The 18,330-nt window shown below is 35.2% G+C and overlaps 1 protein-coding gene across 1 annotated transcript in view; it reads right to left on the reverse strand.

Annotated features, from left to right (window-relative positions):
• The window catches only part of ADGRL4 (adhesion G protein-coupled receptor L4), a 98,813-nt gene that overhangs the window by 38,170 nt on the left and 42,313 nt on the right, over positions 1-18,330 (reverse strand). The window contains exons 3-8 of the mRNA XM_053592258.1: positions 9,712-9,864; positions 3,510-3,659; positions 3,060-3,130; positions 1,985-2,164; positions 1,694-1,877; positions 208-324 (exon numbers count right to left, since the gene is read on the reverse strand). Coding sequence (XP_053448233.1) covers positions 208-324; positions 1,694-1,877; positions 1,985-2,164; positions 3,060-3,130; positions 3,510-3,659; positions 9,712-9,864 — 855 coding nt within the window. The remainder of the gene's footprint in view (positions 1-207; positions 325-1,693; positions 1,878-1,984; positions 2,165-3,059; positions 3,131-3,509; positions 3,660-9,711; positions 9,865-18,330) is intronic.

Genomic DNA, 18,330 nt, shown 5'->3' on the forward strand with positions numbered 1-18,330 from the left:
ATCAGCTAAAATTCTCCCAAGTTAGTTGTATCAAGGTGAATATCTCAAGTACAAATATGTATGTGCTGAAAGCTGTAAAAATATCAAGTAATTTTCTACAGGAAACCACACATTATATACACATCTGATATAATCAAATACACGACAAGTATTTATCGCAAATTCAATAGAATATTGTACTCATATATAAGATTGTTGAAGTCCTACCATCTGAGTCATATGAAGCTCTTCTCTTTGGAAATATATTTATATAATCTCCATTGACTTTCATATGAGGATGGATATGTGTGATGTGGTTTGGGTCAAGGAAGAAAACTTTGAGAGCTGAAACAAAACCATGAAAATAAAAGAATTTGAAATTAGTTTAATAATTATACATATCAATATAATTACTTACTTGGAGATAATTTAATCCATCATTCTTATATTTCACATTCTTATTTATGGCAAGGAGAAGGAACATATTACAAACATGTTTGGACAGTATAATTTATATCTTAAAAATCGGACTCAAGTTTTTTTATTGCACTCTAGTGCTCATGGTTTAATTTAATCTTTATTGAATCAGTAAAAGATACCACATGTATGTATTGATAGTATAAATCATATTTTACCAAAGTCAAACAACTCTCATGTCTTAGAATACAATATCTATAACATAACTTTCTATGAAAAGAATGATTGAACTAAATTCTTGAGTGATAATTCCCTTACCTGAAATAATTTCAACTTTTTCATGGAAAAATATTATAAAAACATAGGCACCTATTTATTAATTGCAATGCTTGATTTCACGTAAATGGTGAATCCCGAGGAGACTTTTGTATATCTATCATTGCATAGCAGGACGTCACTCAGAAAATGTAATCAAGATGTATACAATAATTACATCAAGAGTGTCCTGTTTCCTCAGAATAACCTTACTGGGATTCATAGGTGGGTACAAAATCCTGCACATTTAAATATGAAACTGCATGGAATCAGGAAACACTGTAATTTACTGTGTCGACTGCTTCAAAAAATGCCTAAAGAAAAATTCAAATATGCTACATCCAAAAGATCCGATATAACTATCATTGGTTAGGCCCTACCAGGTCATGAGAATGCTAACTCAAATAACAAGGGACTAATGCATGCTAAGCATTTAAATGCAGAACAGTTCAGGAGTAGGAGAGGTCACACATACATGTTCATTCTTTATTTTCTTTTTGCTTTTCTTTTATTTATTTATTTATTTTTTATTAAATCATAGCTGTGTACATTAGTATGATCATGGGGCACCATACACTTGGTTCATAGACCGTTTGACACATTTTCATCACACTAGTTAACATAGCTTTCGTGGCATTTTCTTAGTTATTTTGCTAAGACCTTTACATTCCACATTTACTAGAATTCACATATACCCTTGTAAGATGCACCGCAGGTGTAATCCCATTAATCCCCCTCCCTCCACCTACCTCCCCCCTCCCTCCCCTCCCTTTCCCCCTTCTCCCTATTCTTAGGTTGTAACTGCATGTTCATTCTTTTTACTAGCACTCCGTTCATACTGCTCTTGTAATCTGTGCCACCATCATTTCTACGTTGATAAAGCTACTATCAATTTAGTCAACAGTATTATAAATACTCCACACCTTTGGAATGGCTTGTTTGAAAACACACTATGGCTTGGAAATTGATCTTCCCTTCTTACCTACATCACTTGAATTAGCATCAAACTGTGTGGTCTTTTGGAAGTTCTGAGTTATCCTCAAGATAGCCTGCTCAGCGGTGTGCATGAGTTTTGTAAGATGAGTTCGCCTGCGAGGTGTAGGTAACTTGTCCCAAATCATCAATGTATCCTTTTGAATGAAATTATTCATGGTTTTTACAAATTCCTATTGAAAATAAAAGTTATATTTTTAAAAATGTTAGAATTCTACACTTAACACAGATGAAAGAAAAATATTTCAAGCTCAAGTGAGTTAAAGCTCAACATACTTACGGTAAGAGTTGTATTAGAAGGGGTGTCTTTGGTTGAGACAGTGTTATTCATGTCACCTAGCAATGGGGACAATTCAGCTAATATTTCTATGTATGTAATGATATCCATCGGTGAAAGATCTGTCGCAGAATTTCTATAGACTTCTTGTAGCAAAGCCACAGGTTCTTTTATGGGCCTAATCTGAACAAAAATGAGTCCACAAAAAAAGGAAACTAATTTAGAATTCTACTGGAGCTTTTTAAGAATAAAACTTATATATTAAATTTATTCTGAGTTTTCCTTTCTTGTTCTATATATAAATAAAATCATATGGTACCGAAGCCTGAATTTATTTACAGGAGATAAGCAAACAAAAGCATACAAATTACTTCAGAAAGAAACCAAGCATATTTGAATTGATAATTTTTAAAAATAGCTTTTAAAAATAACTTCATATTCTTTGATATAAAATTATATTCTATCCGGTGAACTTACCTTTATATTTAAACTCCTTATCATTTATAAATATTGACATCCTAAGCTTATAATGTAATACTTTAAATTAGATTTTAATCAACCAAAGAACATTCCTTACAATGTGATTAAATGAAAATTTTCTTTAGCTGGTAGCCAATCGCTTATGATTGAGAGTCACAATTTCAAACATATGACAGTAATTTTGTGAACGTACTCCTTTGCTCTTTGAAATATTTGCTCTTTGAAATATTCACTTTGTACCAAATCTAGTTGCGTTCAGCTATGTCTCCTTGAAATGTGGGAATGGGTCTAGAGTCAAAGTAGATTTTTACTATTTTTATCATCAATTTTCTTACATATTAAGAAGAATTAACCAGTATTCCAAATAATGAAAAAGTAGCCAATTAATTATGCAAAAGACTTCTCAGATACTTTTGGGATTTTCAAATTACTTCTCCCTGTGACTCTAACATGATACCTAGACCTCTGTATGTGTAAGTAGCTTCAACTCTCCCCATAGTTCACCTCCTTGTTGCTCTTCTTAACATGGGATTTTGGAAGTATTTTAACTGAAACCAAAAATGTCAAAATAAAATAAATTGTCAACCAGTCTACTTACTTTTGATAAAGTTTTATTAATATTTGCAGCAATACAGGCATTATCTAAATGGCAGTTTGAATTCATATCTTCTGCAGAAAAGGGAAAAAGATTATACAGTGCATTTTTAAAAAATACTTTTTTTCTTAAAATGATATTATCTCCATTGATTTTGCACACTTAATATTTAAACTTTAAAAGGACATTCTGTAACACTTGAGTTTCAGCTTCAGTTTTAGAATACACATTATTTAATTTTAAGGACTAGGATATGTTGATGACATCAAATATATTATCTGTATCTTCCATGAAGTAAAACAATATTCTTTCTTCTGTTAATTTCATGGAAGAAAAGGAATGATGGTACATTTCTTGGAAGGAGTATCTCTGTGCTACTTCCCAACTGTGTAATTCATATTTACATAGTTTTGCTATCATACACCACAAATAAAATTTAATAATATAATTTACCTTGGCAATAAGTGCCATCCTTAGCTGTGAACTGGGGTCTTCCCGTGGATGTGTGATAACCTTCCTTGCAAGAACAGTTGTACCCACCGTTCACATTTTCACAAACCGCATGATCACCACAGACAGCAGATTCACTGCACTCGTCTATATCTGGAAATATTTGCAAATTAATTTTTTATTTAGTGCTCATATAGTTGCTGCCTTTTTGACAACAGTATTACATATGGCTGGTGCTTTTATTTTAAATGTCCCAAGAAAGCAAGACAAATCCTAACACTTAGGAAATGGCAGAGCAAACTTGGCTGCATATATTTTTTAACTCTAATTAGTTCAATCCATTTCATTCATTTCGAGAGAGCATTGAAAATGCTATTCATGGGCCAAAGTCCCAGATTGCTTTCTAAATAGCCTGATGAATCAATAAAGTCATCACAGTAATTTCCATCATTGACAATGTGACATTTAGTGTTAATTTAATAAAAACACAATTTCTAAAAGACATTCAAACATGCGTTGTTTAGTATTAAACTAAATTGATGTAACAACTCAAAGTTTATAGTAATCTGCAGCATAAAAGAGTAATCCATTTTCTTTCCAAAGCTTCACTTTTGCATTTAAGTTAACCTGAAAATCTAAGATGTAGAAGAATATGTTATTGAACTCCTTAAAATTTTACCACAGCTTATTACTTTTGTTTGGGTTTTATTTTACCATTTTAAAAATATACGATCATCATAGATAAAGTAATAAATTATACAGAATAAAGCCATAGATTCTTGGTAGTCACATATTGAAGCTAAAACAAAGGTGCTGAATTTTAAGCCCATATAATTTATACTTTTAATTAAAAATTTTACATCCTACAGTGAAATATGCTGTAAAATGATAAACATAGTACAAATTCTCTGCCAATATAGAGCAATATTCCAAGAAACTGAAAAACCCAGATTATTATCTCCAATTAGTGCAAAGATTTTGGTGTCCCTAGGTCTGCTCTGACAACTTGGAGGTATTTTCTGTTAAGCTAATGAATGAAGTTGTAATCTTAAATTTACAATTTAATTTTTTGAAAACTAATAGCGTAGCATAATAGTGTTTGCTATAATAAAAGGACAGGTAATCAAAGTCTAATTTAAGATGTCATCTAGCTAGTTATATTAAATGCAGCTGCTCCTGATTTCTCATTTAAAAATACAATAAAGACAAAAAAGAAAAACCAAATTCACACTGTTGAAAACTAAAATTGACAGTGAGTCTCTTGATAGATTGCTGAAGAAATTCCCATCAGCTGGAAAGGTGATAGCACTAGATTTAAGAAGTCAATGAACAGCTGAAGCCTGAAGGAAGCTCTTTGTTCTTCTGACAAGTCTGGTCAAGATGTTACCACCCAGGAATCTTCTAAAGAAGCAGGACTGCTCTTATTTCTATGTGTGTTCAGACACTGCCACTCCACAAAAACATATGGACAGAAGAGAGAGGACAAGTAGAAGCAGGTCGCATAACAGTGAAAAAGTTTTGACTTCCCTTGATTTCAGAACCATTTAAATATACAATATTCTTGGGAATTTCATCCCAAACCTGATCTCTGAGCGACATAAAAAATCCTGGCTCTGCAAACTCAACTTCGACTTTCCTTCTTGCACTTTAGTCCTCAGAGTACGCAGTCTTGGTGCTCATGACTGACTCTGTTTCAGCTCTTCCCGATGCCTCCTCCACACACTGTGGTGTTTCTGCTGGAGTCTCTGTTCTAGGTCAAGGGCTCCCCTCACCAGGTATTCAGACAGCTGAAGTTCTAGCATGTCAACATTGGACCAGGGAAGGTATGTTAGCTTCTGAATTCACCAAATGATAATGTAGTAATCTGTAAAAATTACAAGGAGGCAGTACCCTCACAAATAAAGTTATCAAGATTAAGTTTATGTGATTTTTTTTTTTTTTTGCAGTTTTTGGTTGGGGCTGGGTTTGAACCTGCCACCTCCGGCATATGGGGCCAGTGCCCTATCCCTTTGAGCCACAGGCACCGCCTATGTGATTTTTTTTAAATAAAAAATAAAAAGCCAAAAGAAAAAATGAATAGTCAGACTCCAAATATTATGAAAGAAGTGTAATCACCCATCAAAAGTCGGCCGGGCATGGTGGCTCATGCCTGTTAATCCTAGCATACTGGGAGGCCAAGGCAGGTGCATTGCCTACGTTCAGGAGTTTGAGACCAGCCTGAGCAAAAGTGAGACCCTGTCTCTACTAAAACTAGAAAAACTAGCTGGACATTGTGGCAGGTGCCTGTATTTTTAGGTACTTGGGAGGTTGAGACAAGAGGATTGCTTGAGCAAGAGTTTGAGGTGGCTGTGAGCTATGATGGTGCCAGGGCACTTTACCCAGGAGACAGTGAGATGCTATGTCAAAAAAAATAATAAGAATCATCCATCAAAGTAGTGTCTACTACTGTTTCGGTTTTTCAAACTGTTGTCTACTGTAAAATTTTGTTTTTCATTTCTTTTTACTAAAATATGGAAATGCGGTTTACTGAATTTGATGTCCTTTCTCTCTGCGCCCCAGTGATAGAGTTTGTAGCGTTTAACCCAGTAGTGGCATATGTGACCACTTCAATTGTTTTTGTGTCTATGTTGTCAAAAAGCTCCCACTATCCTCATCCCCCATCTCTCTAAGCCCCCTTTGTAACCAGGGATCCAGAGGAAAACCATGAAACATTGAAAAAGTATCTCATCTAGAATGAGATGAAACTGGTTTGGCCAAAAGGAATCTAACTGTCATTTTTCAGTGAGAGCCACACAAACTTCTCTCGCAATCTCTCGCGGGGCCCAAATGGTTTGAGTCTCAGAAATCTGCTGTGTTTCGTTCTTTCTGCAGGGAAGGACACTGGGCTTGCTATTCAGAAGACTCAGATCCTGACTCTCATATATTCATCAGCTCTGTGACCTTGAGTAGTGTCTAAAAAAAATACCTTCTCACTGAGAAGAGCTCTGTCTCCTAACAAATGTGGCTATGTATGTGCAGGTGTTTGGAATAGAGCTGAGGCTATAGGAGGTACCTGAATTGTAAGTGGAAAATCAGACCAGTGATTCTATTTGTATTGTGTATTTTCCCATTAGCAGGAGCCCTGTGAATAAGCAGTTTTGGAGATTCAGATCGATAAAGAGTATCTTTCTAAGTTGCCGGGTCTTGGTAATTCTCAAGGCTGTAAAAGAGAAAAGGAAGGCTTTCCCTCATCTTAATGAATGCTAAATTACTACCATGTAATTATTTATGTCAAGTTAGAATTGATGGATATAGTAATTGACCTACTTTCCCCAGTACCAACTCATGACTTTATACTAGTGATCTGATAACCCTAACTGGAAGCATATCATTAACTAACTTAATCATTTGCCACTTTTTCATTAATGAAGTTATGCTTGTTTTTCATGTCTACAATTAGCCAACTCGACAGTATTTTATAATCACCTACTTTCAAAACATGATATGATGGCAATGATTCCTATAATTATTATCAATAATGGAGTTTTCTGATGTTCAAGGCACAGACTGCAACGGAAAAGATGTCCAATTGTTGGAAATAATTTTCAAAGACAAAATTTAATTTTAATATTATTTAAAGCTAGACAAAATATTGGCAATTATTAGAGTACTGAAGGACATTGAACATGATAAGCAGTAATCACCGCTCTAAAGAACATAGTGGAAGGGAAGGAATTCTTGGCTTCTTCTACTAATTTGGCCCTAAGAGTTGTTTCGCTATTGGCTGCCTTGGTTTCCTCATTTGTGAAATGCTGGTCTGTAAGTAGGTCTTTTGGGACGTGGGCTTCTGATGTTCCATTTTACTGTGATTCCAAATGTAGAAAAAAATACATGGTGCTAAGTCTCACCCAAAGCCTTCTTCCACACAATTACCTTCTCTGTGAAGAATAGTATTTGAATACAGACTAGAGGTAAAGAACTTCGTTGGGGTCATTTCTTGCCCTATATTGGAGTCTTCTATTTTCTATTCATAGAGATTCTTAAGGATTATAATTACCAGACAGGCTAAATTTCAGGATCAGTTACAATTTCACATCAGAAGCAGTGCACTATAAGGTGATATACTTATATAAAAAGGGAAGAGATTTATGTTTCTTTGTTCAAATTCCCTGAGGATTATCATGGTGCACAATGAAATGGAACATATGGTGCACTACAGGGCTGCAGAAAAAGAAGTAGCCGTGCTAGTTTGTAAAAAAGCTTGATCCTTAAGGACAACAAAAATTGGTGAGAACTAACATTGAGGTTTTCACGGAATAATCCATCAAACGAAACAGGTAGAAACGGATGGACACAATACCAGGTTTGGGGTTTTAACAGAGTCAGTGCATTTACTGACCACTTAGGTACTAAGAAAGGAATTGGCAGAAACTTTTAGGGCCATTCCACAGGATTGCAACAGATACAAGTGTTGAGAAAAAGACTCTTAAATTACAAATATATACCCTCTTACAACTTTGAAATTTGATCGTCTTTGTGTGTGTGTTTTTTCTCTGTGTCTATGACTCAATGATTCCTAACATAATTCTCTGTTTGAAGGAACATGGGCAGAGAAATATAGTCCTTAAAAGACTTCTGGAGACAAGATACCTTAGGGAATGGAGAGTACAGTTAAAATTGTATTAAATTACAGTGATTACCATGTTGCAAGTTAGATCCCTTCACTAATAAGAACTTTTCTACTAAAGCTTACAGAGCTACACCATGAGAACTTCCCTATGAAAGGTAAAACACATTACATGACATTCTCAGAGCAGCGACCAGAATACAGTCCGGAGGAGAACCGATAGGAAGGTGCTGTAAGTTTTCTGAGCAGAATCTTATCTATTCCTATTTCCTGAATATACTGTCATGCTATATTCCAATACATATTTTTTTCAGCAAACATTAAAGATAATTATCATTCAACAGAATTAGCCTTATTTTCTCATATTTTAAGCATTTTATCCTAAATGCATGAGTCTAAAGTAGCCTTTCATGTCCCTTGGCAACCAAATGAGGAGAATAAAATCTTCCCTGTATACGCAGCAGAGCAAATGTTGTAAAACCTAAGGTACAGGAGACTGATGTATGATACAGACATTTCACAGGTAAATTTCCTTTGAACACTGTATCCTAACTTATTGTACATTGATCATGTCTCACTGGGAGACTAAGTAAAGGCGATGGTGTGATCTAGATTGGCTAGAATACCTCTCTTTTATTTAATATTTAACTATGTAAGGCAGAAGCAGCTCACTGTTCCTGTCTGTGTTGCAAATATGTTCCTGAATTCTACGCTCACATATACCCTGGGCTATAGGATTACATTTTCAGGGTCTAAATTCATCTATTAATGTCACCAATTAACCATCATAATTAATTATACTAGTTATTGGTAAATTAGATGTGTTGTTGGAAACCGTGATTAAGATAATTTAACATGTATTCTCAAAGTTAAAATCTTCAGCTGCAGAAAATTTGCTTCTGAAATTGCTCAGGGTGAAGTTTCTAAATAATCTTTTGTTCTCACACTATAATCCACATGCCACGGAATTTGATAAATCATCTATATGACCAAATTAGAAGAGTATTTTAAAAAATCTTCTAGATATTCTTTTCAAACTCAGAATACATGAAACATCACTTAAGGGCTGAATTGAAATTAGTATCCTTACAAAGGACATTGCAGTGAATCTGGGATGATTTTCTACATGGGACTCCAGCATTCAGGAAAATTTAATGCAGCTCTGAAGAGTGACTAAGTTTCATCAAGGCAGAAGCCAAACCAGTCGGACGAATCTTTAGTAACTAATGGCTGCTTGAAAAAGCGCAGAACCCATCACAGAGTACACACTTATAAAGCATCAATATCATGTGACATAAATGTCAATTTTCTTGAATTAATATATTTTTCTTAAGTATTAGTATTTATTCTGTTGTTTGCCACCATGCTAGACCTCATGGTTTCATGAAATGCTTTTTTTATTTTTATTTGTTCTGTAAGCTAGTTGATCTTTGCAAAAGGAATTTTTTTCTTCTTTCCTTGGGTAAATAGTCCATAGTAAGAGATCATACAACGTTAGGGAAATAAATTGAAAGTATGGCGTCTGGCAGAATTTGGTCCAAATATTATTTAGTCCCTGGAGGTAAGCAAAAACATTTCAACTTAGATAACTGAACTTACCTATGCAGATGGTTCCATCGTTCGTGATGAACCTGTGCTGGTTACTGCTGGATCTGAAACCAGGGGTACACATACAATAGTAACTTCCCTCTGTATTCGTGCAATTAGCATTTTCACCGCAGGACTGGGTTAAATTCCCACATTCATTATCATCTGTGGACAAATCGATTACAAATATTATTTTCATATAACTGACACACATTCTTATTATTTTGCATCAGTATTTAGGAATTTTGACTGTTAAATAGTTTCAGGTACCGTCTTGTCTATCTAAGAAAACTTAATACTAAAGAATATGCATTCCACACATTTTGTTTGTTTTTATAATGTGAAACATTTTTTGTAACTACAAAGCAAAATAGGATCTCTTACTTTTAAAGCCTACATAAAACCATTAAATCCACATTGTGACTTCAAAAACTACATGTAATTTAATTATAACAATGTCTATATATATATATAGGCTCACTTGCAAACTTATGAATGCTTTTCTTAAATAGTCAAAAGGATGTCATCAGTTAAAAGTGAAAAATCAGAGGTTACAAATTGACATGCTGTTATCATTTACTAGTTATTTTCATCCTTTGTTGGACAAATTTTGCAACATTAATTTTGTAATTTCTTCCTTTATCAATTAATGCATTTACTCATAACTATATCATTACTTTATTCTAGTCAAGATTACACAATATAAAACTATTAAAACAGAAATATAACATTGTCTTTTACCCTTGCATAATTTACCAGAGGAGATAATAGTTCATAAACCCCTTTTAAAAATCAGCAGGCAAATTTATAGTGTATGTTAAATAAATGGTTTAGAAAATATGTGCTTTTCAGACGTGATCATGATGGGCTGTAGAATATTTTCTAGTGACCTGAGACCCAGTTGTGGGTTGAATTGTGTCTCTCAAAAAGTTATCTTTAAGTCCTAGCCCTGCAATGTTTGTGAAGGTGACATTATTTGGAAATAGAACTTTTGCATATGTAATCAACTTAAATTTGAGCCATACTGGATTAGAGTGGGAAAGATGGTGAAAATGTGACATTATGTAAGATAAATCATGAATAGTCACATGCGAAATGCTGATGAGTTAAACCTGTATTAACATGTATATATTTAAGTAATTTATCTATACTATGTATTTTGTGACTCTTTAGGGACATATACACATATTCTCAGAAAGCAAACATTTACATCCCTGCATGCATAGAAAAGAAATTAAACTAACTTCTTAAAATTAACTGAGAGGGCTCACAAATTGAACACAAGCACCTAAATCAAGTTAAAGAAAAATATTTTACCCACTTTGGGTCTGATTCAATCATTCAGTTACTCAAATATTTATAGAGCTTCCTCATTCCCAAATGTAAGTATTTTTATATTGGGAAATAAGTAAAAATTAATCAAAAGTCAGGATCTGTGCCCCGCTGTCAGAGTTCATATTCTAGAGGCAAGTTAACACAGAAGCATATAATTGAGTTTTTATTAAAATAAAAGTTTTCATTTTTATCTCTATATTTGACTCCCTTCACAGCAAACTGGGAGAAGTTTATATTAAACTTTAAAAGAAATTGGGCTCACAGATCAGTTATTGGTAATATAGAGGACAATGAGGATCGTATCCCTTGTGGGCTATCGCTGCAAAAATGATATGCAAAAATACAGAGAAAAAGGACCCACTAGGTCTGAGGTATTGGTCAGAGTCCAAGAAAATGAAGTGCTTTATATCACCTACCTGACTGTGTTTCTAAAAATAAATTATCATACCAATATGTTATTTAACTCTAACGTATTCTCACTAAAATTGGGTAACATTAACAGGTAGAAAAAAATGAAAGATTGATATTTTTCTCTCTTTGTTGCAAAGTTTTGAGCACGTGACTTTTCAACTTATCAAGAATTTGGAAAGAAAATATTTCCTAATCTATCTCTCCATCTCTTGGACTGGTTATATAATAGGGACAAATTCCCTAAGGGTCCAACTTGAATCTTGTTCAGTCAAATACCACTTATCTGAAAGTAACCTCCTCTCCTCCCTCAAGATAGTGGAGATAGGCAATGAAATTATTTTTGTAAAGTAATACATAAACATGAATTATTTAAATAGTCTTAAAACTTTTCAGCGTCTAACTTCATAATAATTAATCTTCAAGGAGAAAGTTCCTTTGGATGGGTATAATAAGGAAAAATAAAAGCCTGCTTCTTTTGTGCTCCTATTTCTAACATTTCCATCCATTTGTGAGTTATGGTCTGTATACCCTGTAATTCTACATTTAATCCTTCTTGGTGCAATATGAAATGATTATTTAGATTGAGATATCTTTTGAAATATTTACCATAATACAGTGACATGGGAGATAAATATTTAAATGTTATCGAAAACTCAATAAAGAGAATTATTTAGCATTCTTTCACAAAAACATCTTCTTGGCTCATCTCTAACACAGAGGGGAGTGGCGAGAACAAAGGCACGCACACTTCAAAACTTAAAGGCATCCCTGGCCGCCGGCCGCAGGTGTACAGAGACCTAAATTATTAGGTTGTGTTGTGTGTAACTAATACAAGTGTTATTTCATAGTGGAGTGATAATTCAGAGAAGGGAATGGCTTCCTCCGGTTGTTTTCAGAATAAAAGAGCGAAGATCATTCCCAGGGAAGGGGTTAGAAGTGGAAATAATGCTTCAAACCCAGGGGTGGAAGGGTAAAGTGCAGACAATAATGGGAGAGGGGTGCCTCAAAATCCATCGGACAAAAGAAAAAGTTTACTCCAACACCTGAGGCCCAGCAGGAGCAGCATCAGTTAGAGGAGAATTATATTGTTGCACCCTGGATACGAAGTAGAGGCGGTAGTGGGGCAAGAACACACCCAGGGAAGACAGTTGACACCAACATAACACTTGTTATGAATTTGAAATTATACTCAGTAGGCAAAGATTAGCCGTCAACCATTTCACATAGTGGAGAATTCTGATTGGATTTAAGTTTTGAAATAGTTTTTGAAACATAAGGAAAACCAGCTAAAATCTAGATCTTACAGAATACTATAAGATTTGAACAACTAGCAAAGACAAAGTCAAGAAGAGGGAGGAAAGCAGTATTTTAGAATTATGGAGGTGTTAAAGATCCGTGTTTTGGGAAGAGAAAGGAAAGTGGGTGGGATGGCTTGAACTAGATCAGCTGTGAATGGAAAATTCTGGGATTTCTGAAAATAATTCTGAAAATTCACGGCTACATGAAGATTTGTATATTTTTATATTAATATTAAATTATATGTATTTTACTTTTGTGTACTTGAAATTTGTCTTAAAAATATTTAAAATAGAGATTGGAGAATAACTGGATATCTGATATGGCTCAGAAGGGAGAAGCAGCGAAGATGACTTGGAGAATTAGGTGAATAATTGATTCATTTACTAGGACAGGTTGAAGCAGAGAACAGGCTTTCTTCCAGGTTAAAGAGTGAGTTCTCTTTGGGGCATGAAAAGAGTAAGGTGCCTCAGTAAGCTTAGGGCATTTCAGATAGGAGTATAAACAATTAGCACAGCCAACCACATATCCTAAGGTGTCTGGTCATGATGGAGAGGTCAAGACCGCCTTTCCTTCCGGAGAATGAGTCAGATTCAAGAGCACGGCATCCACTGGGCTGCAGCGAAAGGGTCACACCTGCTGTTTTCCTCTTCACTTCTCTCTCAAAGGACCCTTTTCTCTTCTTTATCTTCCTGTTTTGATTTCAGTTTCAATGAGCTTGACTGTGGAAATCACTGCATTCACTCATGTTTTACCTGCCAACTCTCCTTTCCTTGCTTCTTTTTTTTTTTTCCTAAGTATGCTTTTCCTTGAGAGTTCCTTTTTTCACCAACCAAGTGATAAAGTCCAGAAGACTGAAGTTAGGATGTGAAGGTGGGGAAGGAGGAGAAAGGAAGCCCCTCCAACTATTACTGTCTCAGCACCAAGCAGATGGCTCAGTGTAGCTTTCCAGAAAGCCGCATGGAGGGTTAACATACTAAGCAGGTGCACGTGTCTGAAATATCCTCTCAGTATATTTTTTGGCAGCTTGTTTCTGTGGTTGGTGGTTAGTTGCTCATTCAGTTATTTCAGGTTTATATCAACAACCAGATCAACATGTTTTACATCCAATAGTCTGAAACATTTGAGAGAAAGCATGTTTTTCATAAATGGCATATTTTATTTAATTATTCAGTAAGACAGTGATTGATATTGTCTCCATTTTACTTAGGAAGAGACTAAAGCTTACATGGGTTAAATTAATGCTAGTGGAGAGAGGGGATCTGGCAGGCACAGTTTTTATACTAAGACTGTGTGACTCCAAAGAATGAGTTCTTTTTCTTCTTCTTTTTTTTTTGCATAGTAGAGTGAAGTGTACTTTATCATAAAGTGTGCTTTTAAATATGACATAAATAGCGAGCATCTAATTCTTCAAATTCAAGAGTGATATTGAGTGCCCTGCTAATGGCATATTTGTGGCAGTAAACCGCATGGTCACAGTACTTTCTATGTCTAATAAAACACAATTTCACTGGCTTCATAAGACACGGGTATTGCAGAACCTGAACTAGATTTTACTTTGTATTCCATTTTTCAATCTATTGACCAGAGACAGGGAAAAATAATTAAAAAAGAAAAAACAATAAGCCCCTTCTCCTTTCCTGGCACTTGAGGTATTATTTGCTGGGCTCAAATTGATTATAACAACTTGAAAGCCACGGCAGTCTAACGGCAGCATCACTCCTGTGCACTTTTCCCCTCTGGACATGATGGCCAGTATTGCTCCGTAAATCTGAACACTAAAATGACTATAGCCATTATGTGATTCCTTGTGAGACAGGCTTTTTATGTCAAAGGTGGAGCAACACAGAGGGTTTGTTTTTTGGTGTTCTTTTTTTTCTTTTCTTCTTTTTTTATTTCTCCTCGATGCGGCCTGGTGGGCTCATTTGTTTTCAATAGCACTGAAAATTCTCTTATATCCAGGACTCTAATGAGCTCAAAAATAATGACGATTAGCCTTCTCTGTTATGGTCTTTCTGTGGTTTGTATATTTCTTGGGAATACCAAGGGGTCCGTATGTGTGTACAGAAGTAATGGAGGGAGAAGGAAGGCCAGCAGAAGGGAAGAGAAAGGAAAACTTCAGCAAAACGAGAATGGGTTCAATCAACCAAGCAAAGTGATAGAGTTACTGTTTCCACATTGGAACAGATGCCATTCCCCTCCTCTGTATAAGACAAGTAAAAGTACCAAAGGGAAGGTATAGAATCTCTTTCTTCTCCTCTGTGAATTTCTTTTGCACTTGAATCTTTGCGTGCCAGCCAGAATAAGAGTATGATACACATTACCTCTCCGCCCCTGGACTCACATATGCAGAATCACTGATTAATAGACAGATGAAAACACGAATCTAATGCTGAGGATAAACTTCCCACTTTCCATTGTTGATTATAAACCATGCGTGATAAACTGGTGTCTCCTTGATCGTCAATTTACTAAGTCCAATTTATTAAAGGGAAAGTCAGGTGGATCAGATGAACAATGTTATCATCAAGGTGAACAAAGTAGAGTTACATTAGAATACAGCATTTATACTGGGTATTATTTTGGAATTTCCTAAGTAGAAACAAGTTTTCTAAACTGGTTGAAGATGAAATTATCATTTCAAGGTTTTCTGGAAGCAAAAAAATTGCCTTTATCTAAGAATTCGATTTTGAAAAGGATATATAAGCCAGGAAAGAAATACATGTATAGAATGGTCTTAGTGGCTGCCCAGGTGTACTGTTTTCTGAGGGAAATGTAGCGCTTAAAAAAAATGATCCCATTTGCTACTAAAATCAGTTTTTGGACCTCTTTTGCTCAGAACTAATAATACATGCTTATTAGTAAAAACAAGCAACGTGGAGTATGAGTAGAGGGAGAGAAGGAAAGAAAGAGAAAGAATCTTATTTTCCTCTACGTGGGAAACCACTGCTCTTGCCCATTGGATGAGAGCCTAGGACAAATTCACAACACATTTATTTCAAACTATCAATGATTCTATAATCTTTTCATTCCATTGTATCTATCAACTGTAATAGTAGAGATGAGTAATGCTCTTAGAGTCTCTTTGGGGCTTAAGTGATGGCTCTAAAGTTGCTTTTGAGAAGCTACTTTCATTGATTTTTGCTTCTAATCACTGAAGTAATACATATTCAATGGGGAAAATCAAATCATAGACAGAAAAATTTCATAAGCTCTTAGTTGCAAAAAGAGTTGCTAGTTCACAAAGGGAAAAAAGATTAAAATGGTACGAGACTCCCACTCAGATCACTGACAGACAGTGGCGTGGCATGTACAAATTGCTGGGATAAAATAAGTGTTTCTTTATAATTCTCTGACCGGCCAAAGAAACATTTCACTCACCAGGGTGAAATACCTTTGTAGAAATACCTGGATTCAGAGTGGCGATCACCATGTGCTGTGTGTGAAGGAAATATTTTACATAATGTTCTAACTAAATACTTTACGGGGGGGAAGGTGAGATGGAGAGGGGAGGGCGGAGGTTGGTAACTGCAGTACAGGGGCTGGAGTGGGTGATGACAGTGTGATTGTGAACACGTCACGTAAATACTAATTAAGATTCCTATAAAACACATACTGAAAGGAGAAATTTGTTTTATTTAAACTTGTTTTATTTTTGATATAGTTATTTTGCCTCTTTGTTTTCTAAGCCTCAGAGATCTTTTTGCAGCCAAATCTTGCATTCTTTCCTTTTTGGATCTTGTATTAATTCTATTAAATATCCCCATTTCTCAAGTCATGACAATGTTGACTAGGATTGCTAAATTACCTTTGTCTTGTACTCTGCAATAAATCCAAATCATAAGAATATTCCTTCCATTTAAAATACGAGGTAAACATCTATTTTTTCTAAAAGGAGCGATTATTTTGCTATTATTTATTACATTGTAGTTCTTTTTCTCCTTAATTTGAAATGCTACCTTTTTCATATTAAAATACACTCATTTACTCAACACATTTTATAAAGTCTGTCTTCTCTTGATGAATTTTTCCACACATACATGAGCTGGTTATTTTATTGCCCTCGGTAGAGTGCCGTGGCGTCACACAGCTCACAGCAACCTCTAACTCTTGGGCTTAGGTGATTCTCCTGCCTCAGCCTCTCGAGTAGCTGGGACTACAGGCGCCCACTACAATGCCCAGCTATTTTTTTTTTTGTTGTTGTTGCAGTTTGGCCGGGGCTGGGTTTGAACCCACCACCCTCGGTATATGGGGCCGACGCCCTGCTCACTGAGCTATAGGTGCCGCCCATATGAGCTGGTTTTAATTATTGACACTTCATTCCCTGGATTTTATGTGCCATAAATCTGAAGATGCATCATCACTGAAATAAAATAGTTGATGAAAAAACTATATCCAATTTATACTTAATAAAGGTTTATGCATTTATCCACACAGCTACTTTCTTCACTATCTCATAAACACTGACTCTAATCTTCTTTTACATTATACTCTGACATTACTTGGAATTACCTTTGGTACCCAACACAGCATGGTATCATCATGACATAGGGACTTCCACAATCGGTAATTATATTATTTTGTTTGTTTGTTTAGCGGGCCCAGGCCAGGTTCGAACCCACCAGCCCCGGTGCATGTGGCTGGCGCCTTACCCACTAAGCTACGGGCACCCAGCTGGTAATTATATTCTTAGTTATTGTATTTAGGTGTGACAAATATTGTTGAATGACAAAATTTATCAGTACTTGTCTTCATTTTCTTTTAATCTAAACTAGGATTTCCCTTCTTCCACCTTGCTGCATCATATGCCCCTGGAAAATTTACAGAAGATACTCAGCTCTCAGTTTAAGCTCTGAATAACAGATTTTCCATACCTGAGTGATAGCCCTCTCTGAAGCCTACCTTGGGTAGCCCAACTTCACCTAGCCTTGCCCAATGTATTATCCATTCATAGAGATTTGACCGTATTTATGTCTGAGTAAGAAATGGCCACAAACTCACAGCTTATTTCTCTGCCAGGCAATAAGTTCATGCTGCAGTCAAACTGATTATTATGTAGAAAAAAATGCCCTCATGTTCAAGTTTTGCTGGGTTTTTATTTGGGGTAAAGCAAGATTTTTTTTTAAATCTCTCTAACACAGTTTCCCCTTATTTTCCAAATCTTTTCTATGAAATTAGCTTCCCCAGTGTTGTTTTTCATAATTCATAGTATAAAATAATATTAATGACTACAGTTAATTAAATTAGGTATTACCAGTATTGAAAGTTAACAAATGTTTTAAATTAAAATTATCTAATATTTGAGAAAACAATTCAAAAACTCCTCTAAATAATACATAGAAAGAAAAATAAAAATGCTATATCCGTCAGAAAATAGAACTGACGACAGGCACACATTGTCTTATTGTGCTTTTGCTTTATTGCAGCTTACAAATATTATATATATATTTTTACAAATTGAAGGTCTGTGGCAAACTCGTAGCCAGAATGTTCATCTATGGGCACCATTTTTTTCCCAACAGCGTCTGCTTATATGGTGTCTTTGTGTCACATTTCAGTAATTCTTACAATATTTCAAACTTTTTAAAC

This window comes from Nycticebus coucang, chromosome 5 (assembly GCF_027406575.1).
Source record: "Nycticebus coucang isolate mNycCou1 chromosome 5, mNycCou1.pri, whole genome shotgun sequence".
NCBI classification, from domain to species: Eukaryota; Metazoa; Chordata; class Mammalia; order Primates; family Lorisidae; genus Nycticebus; species Nycticebus coucang.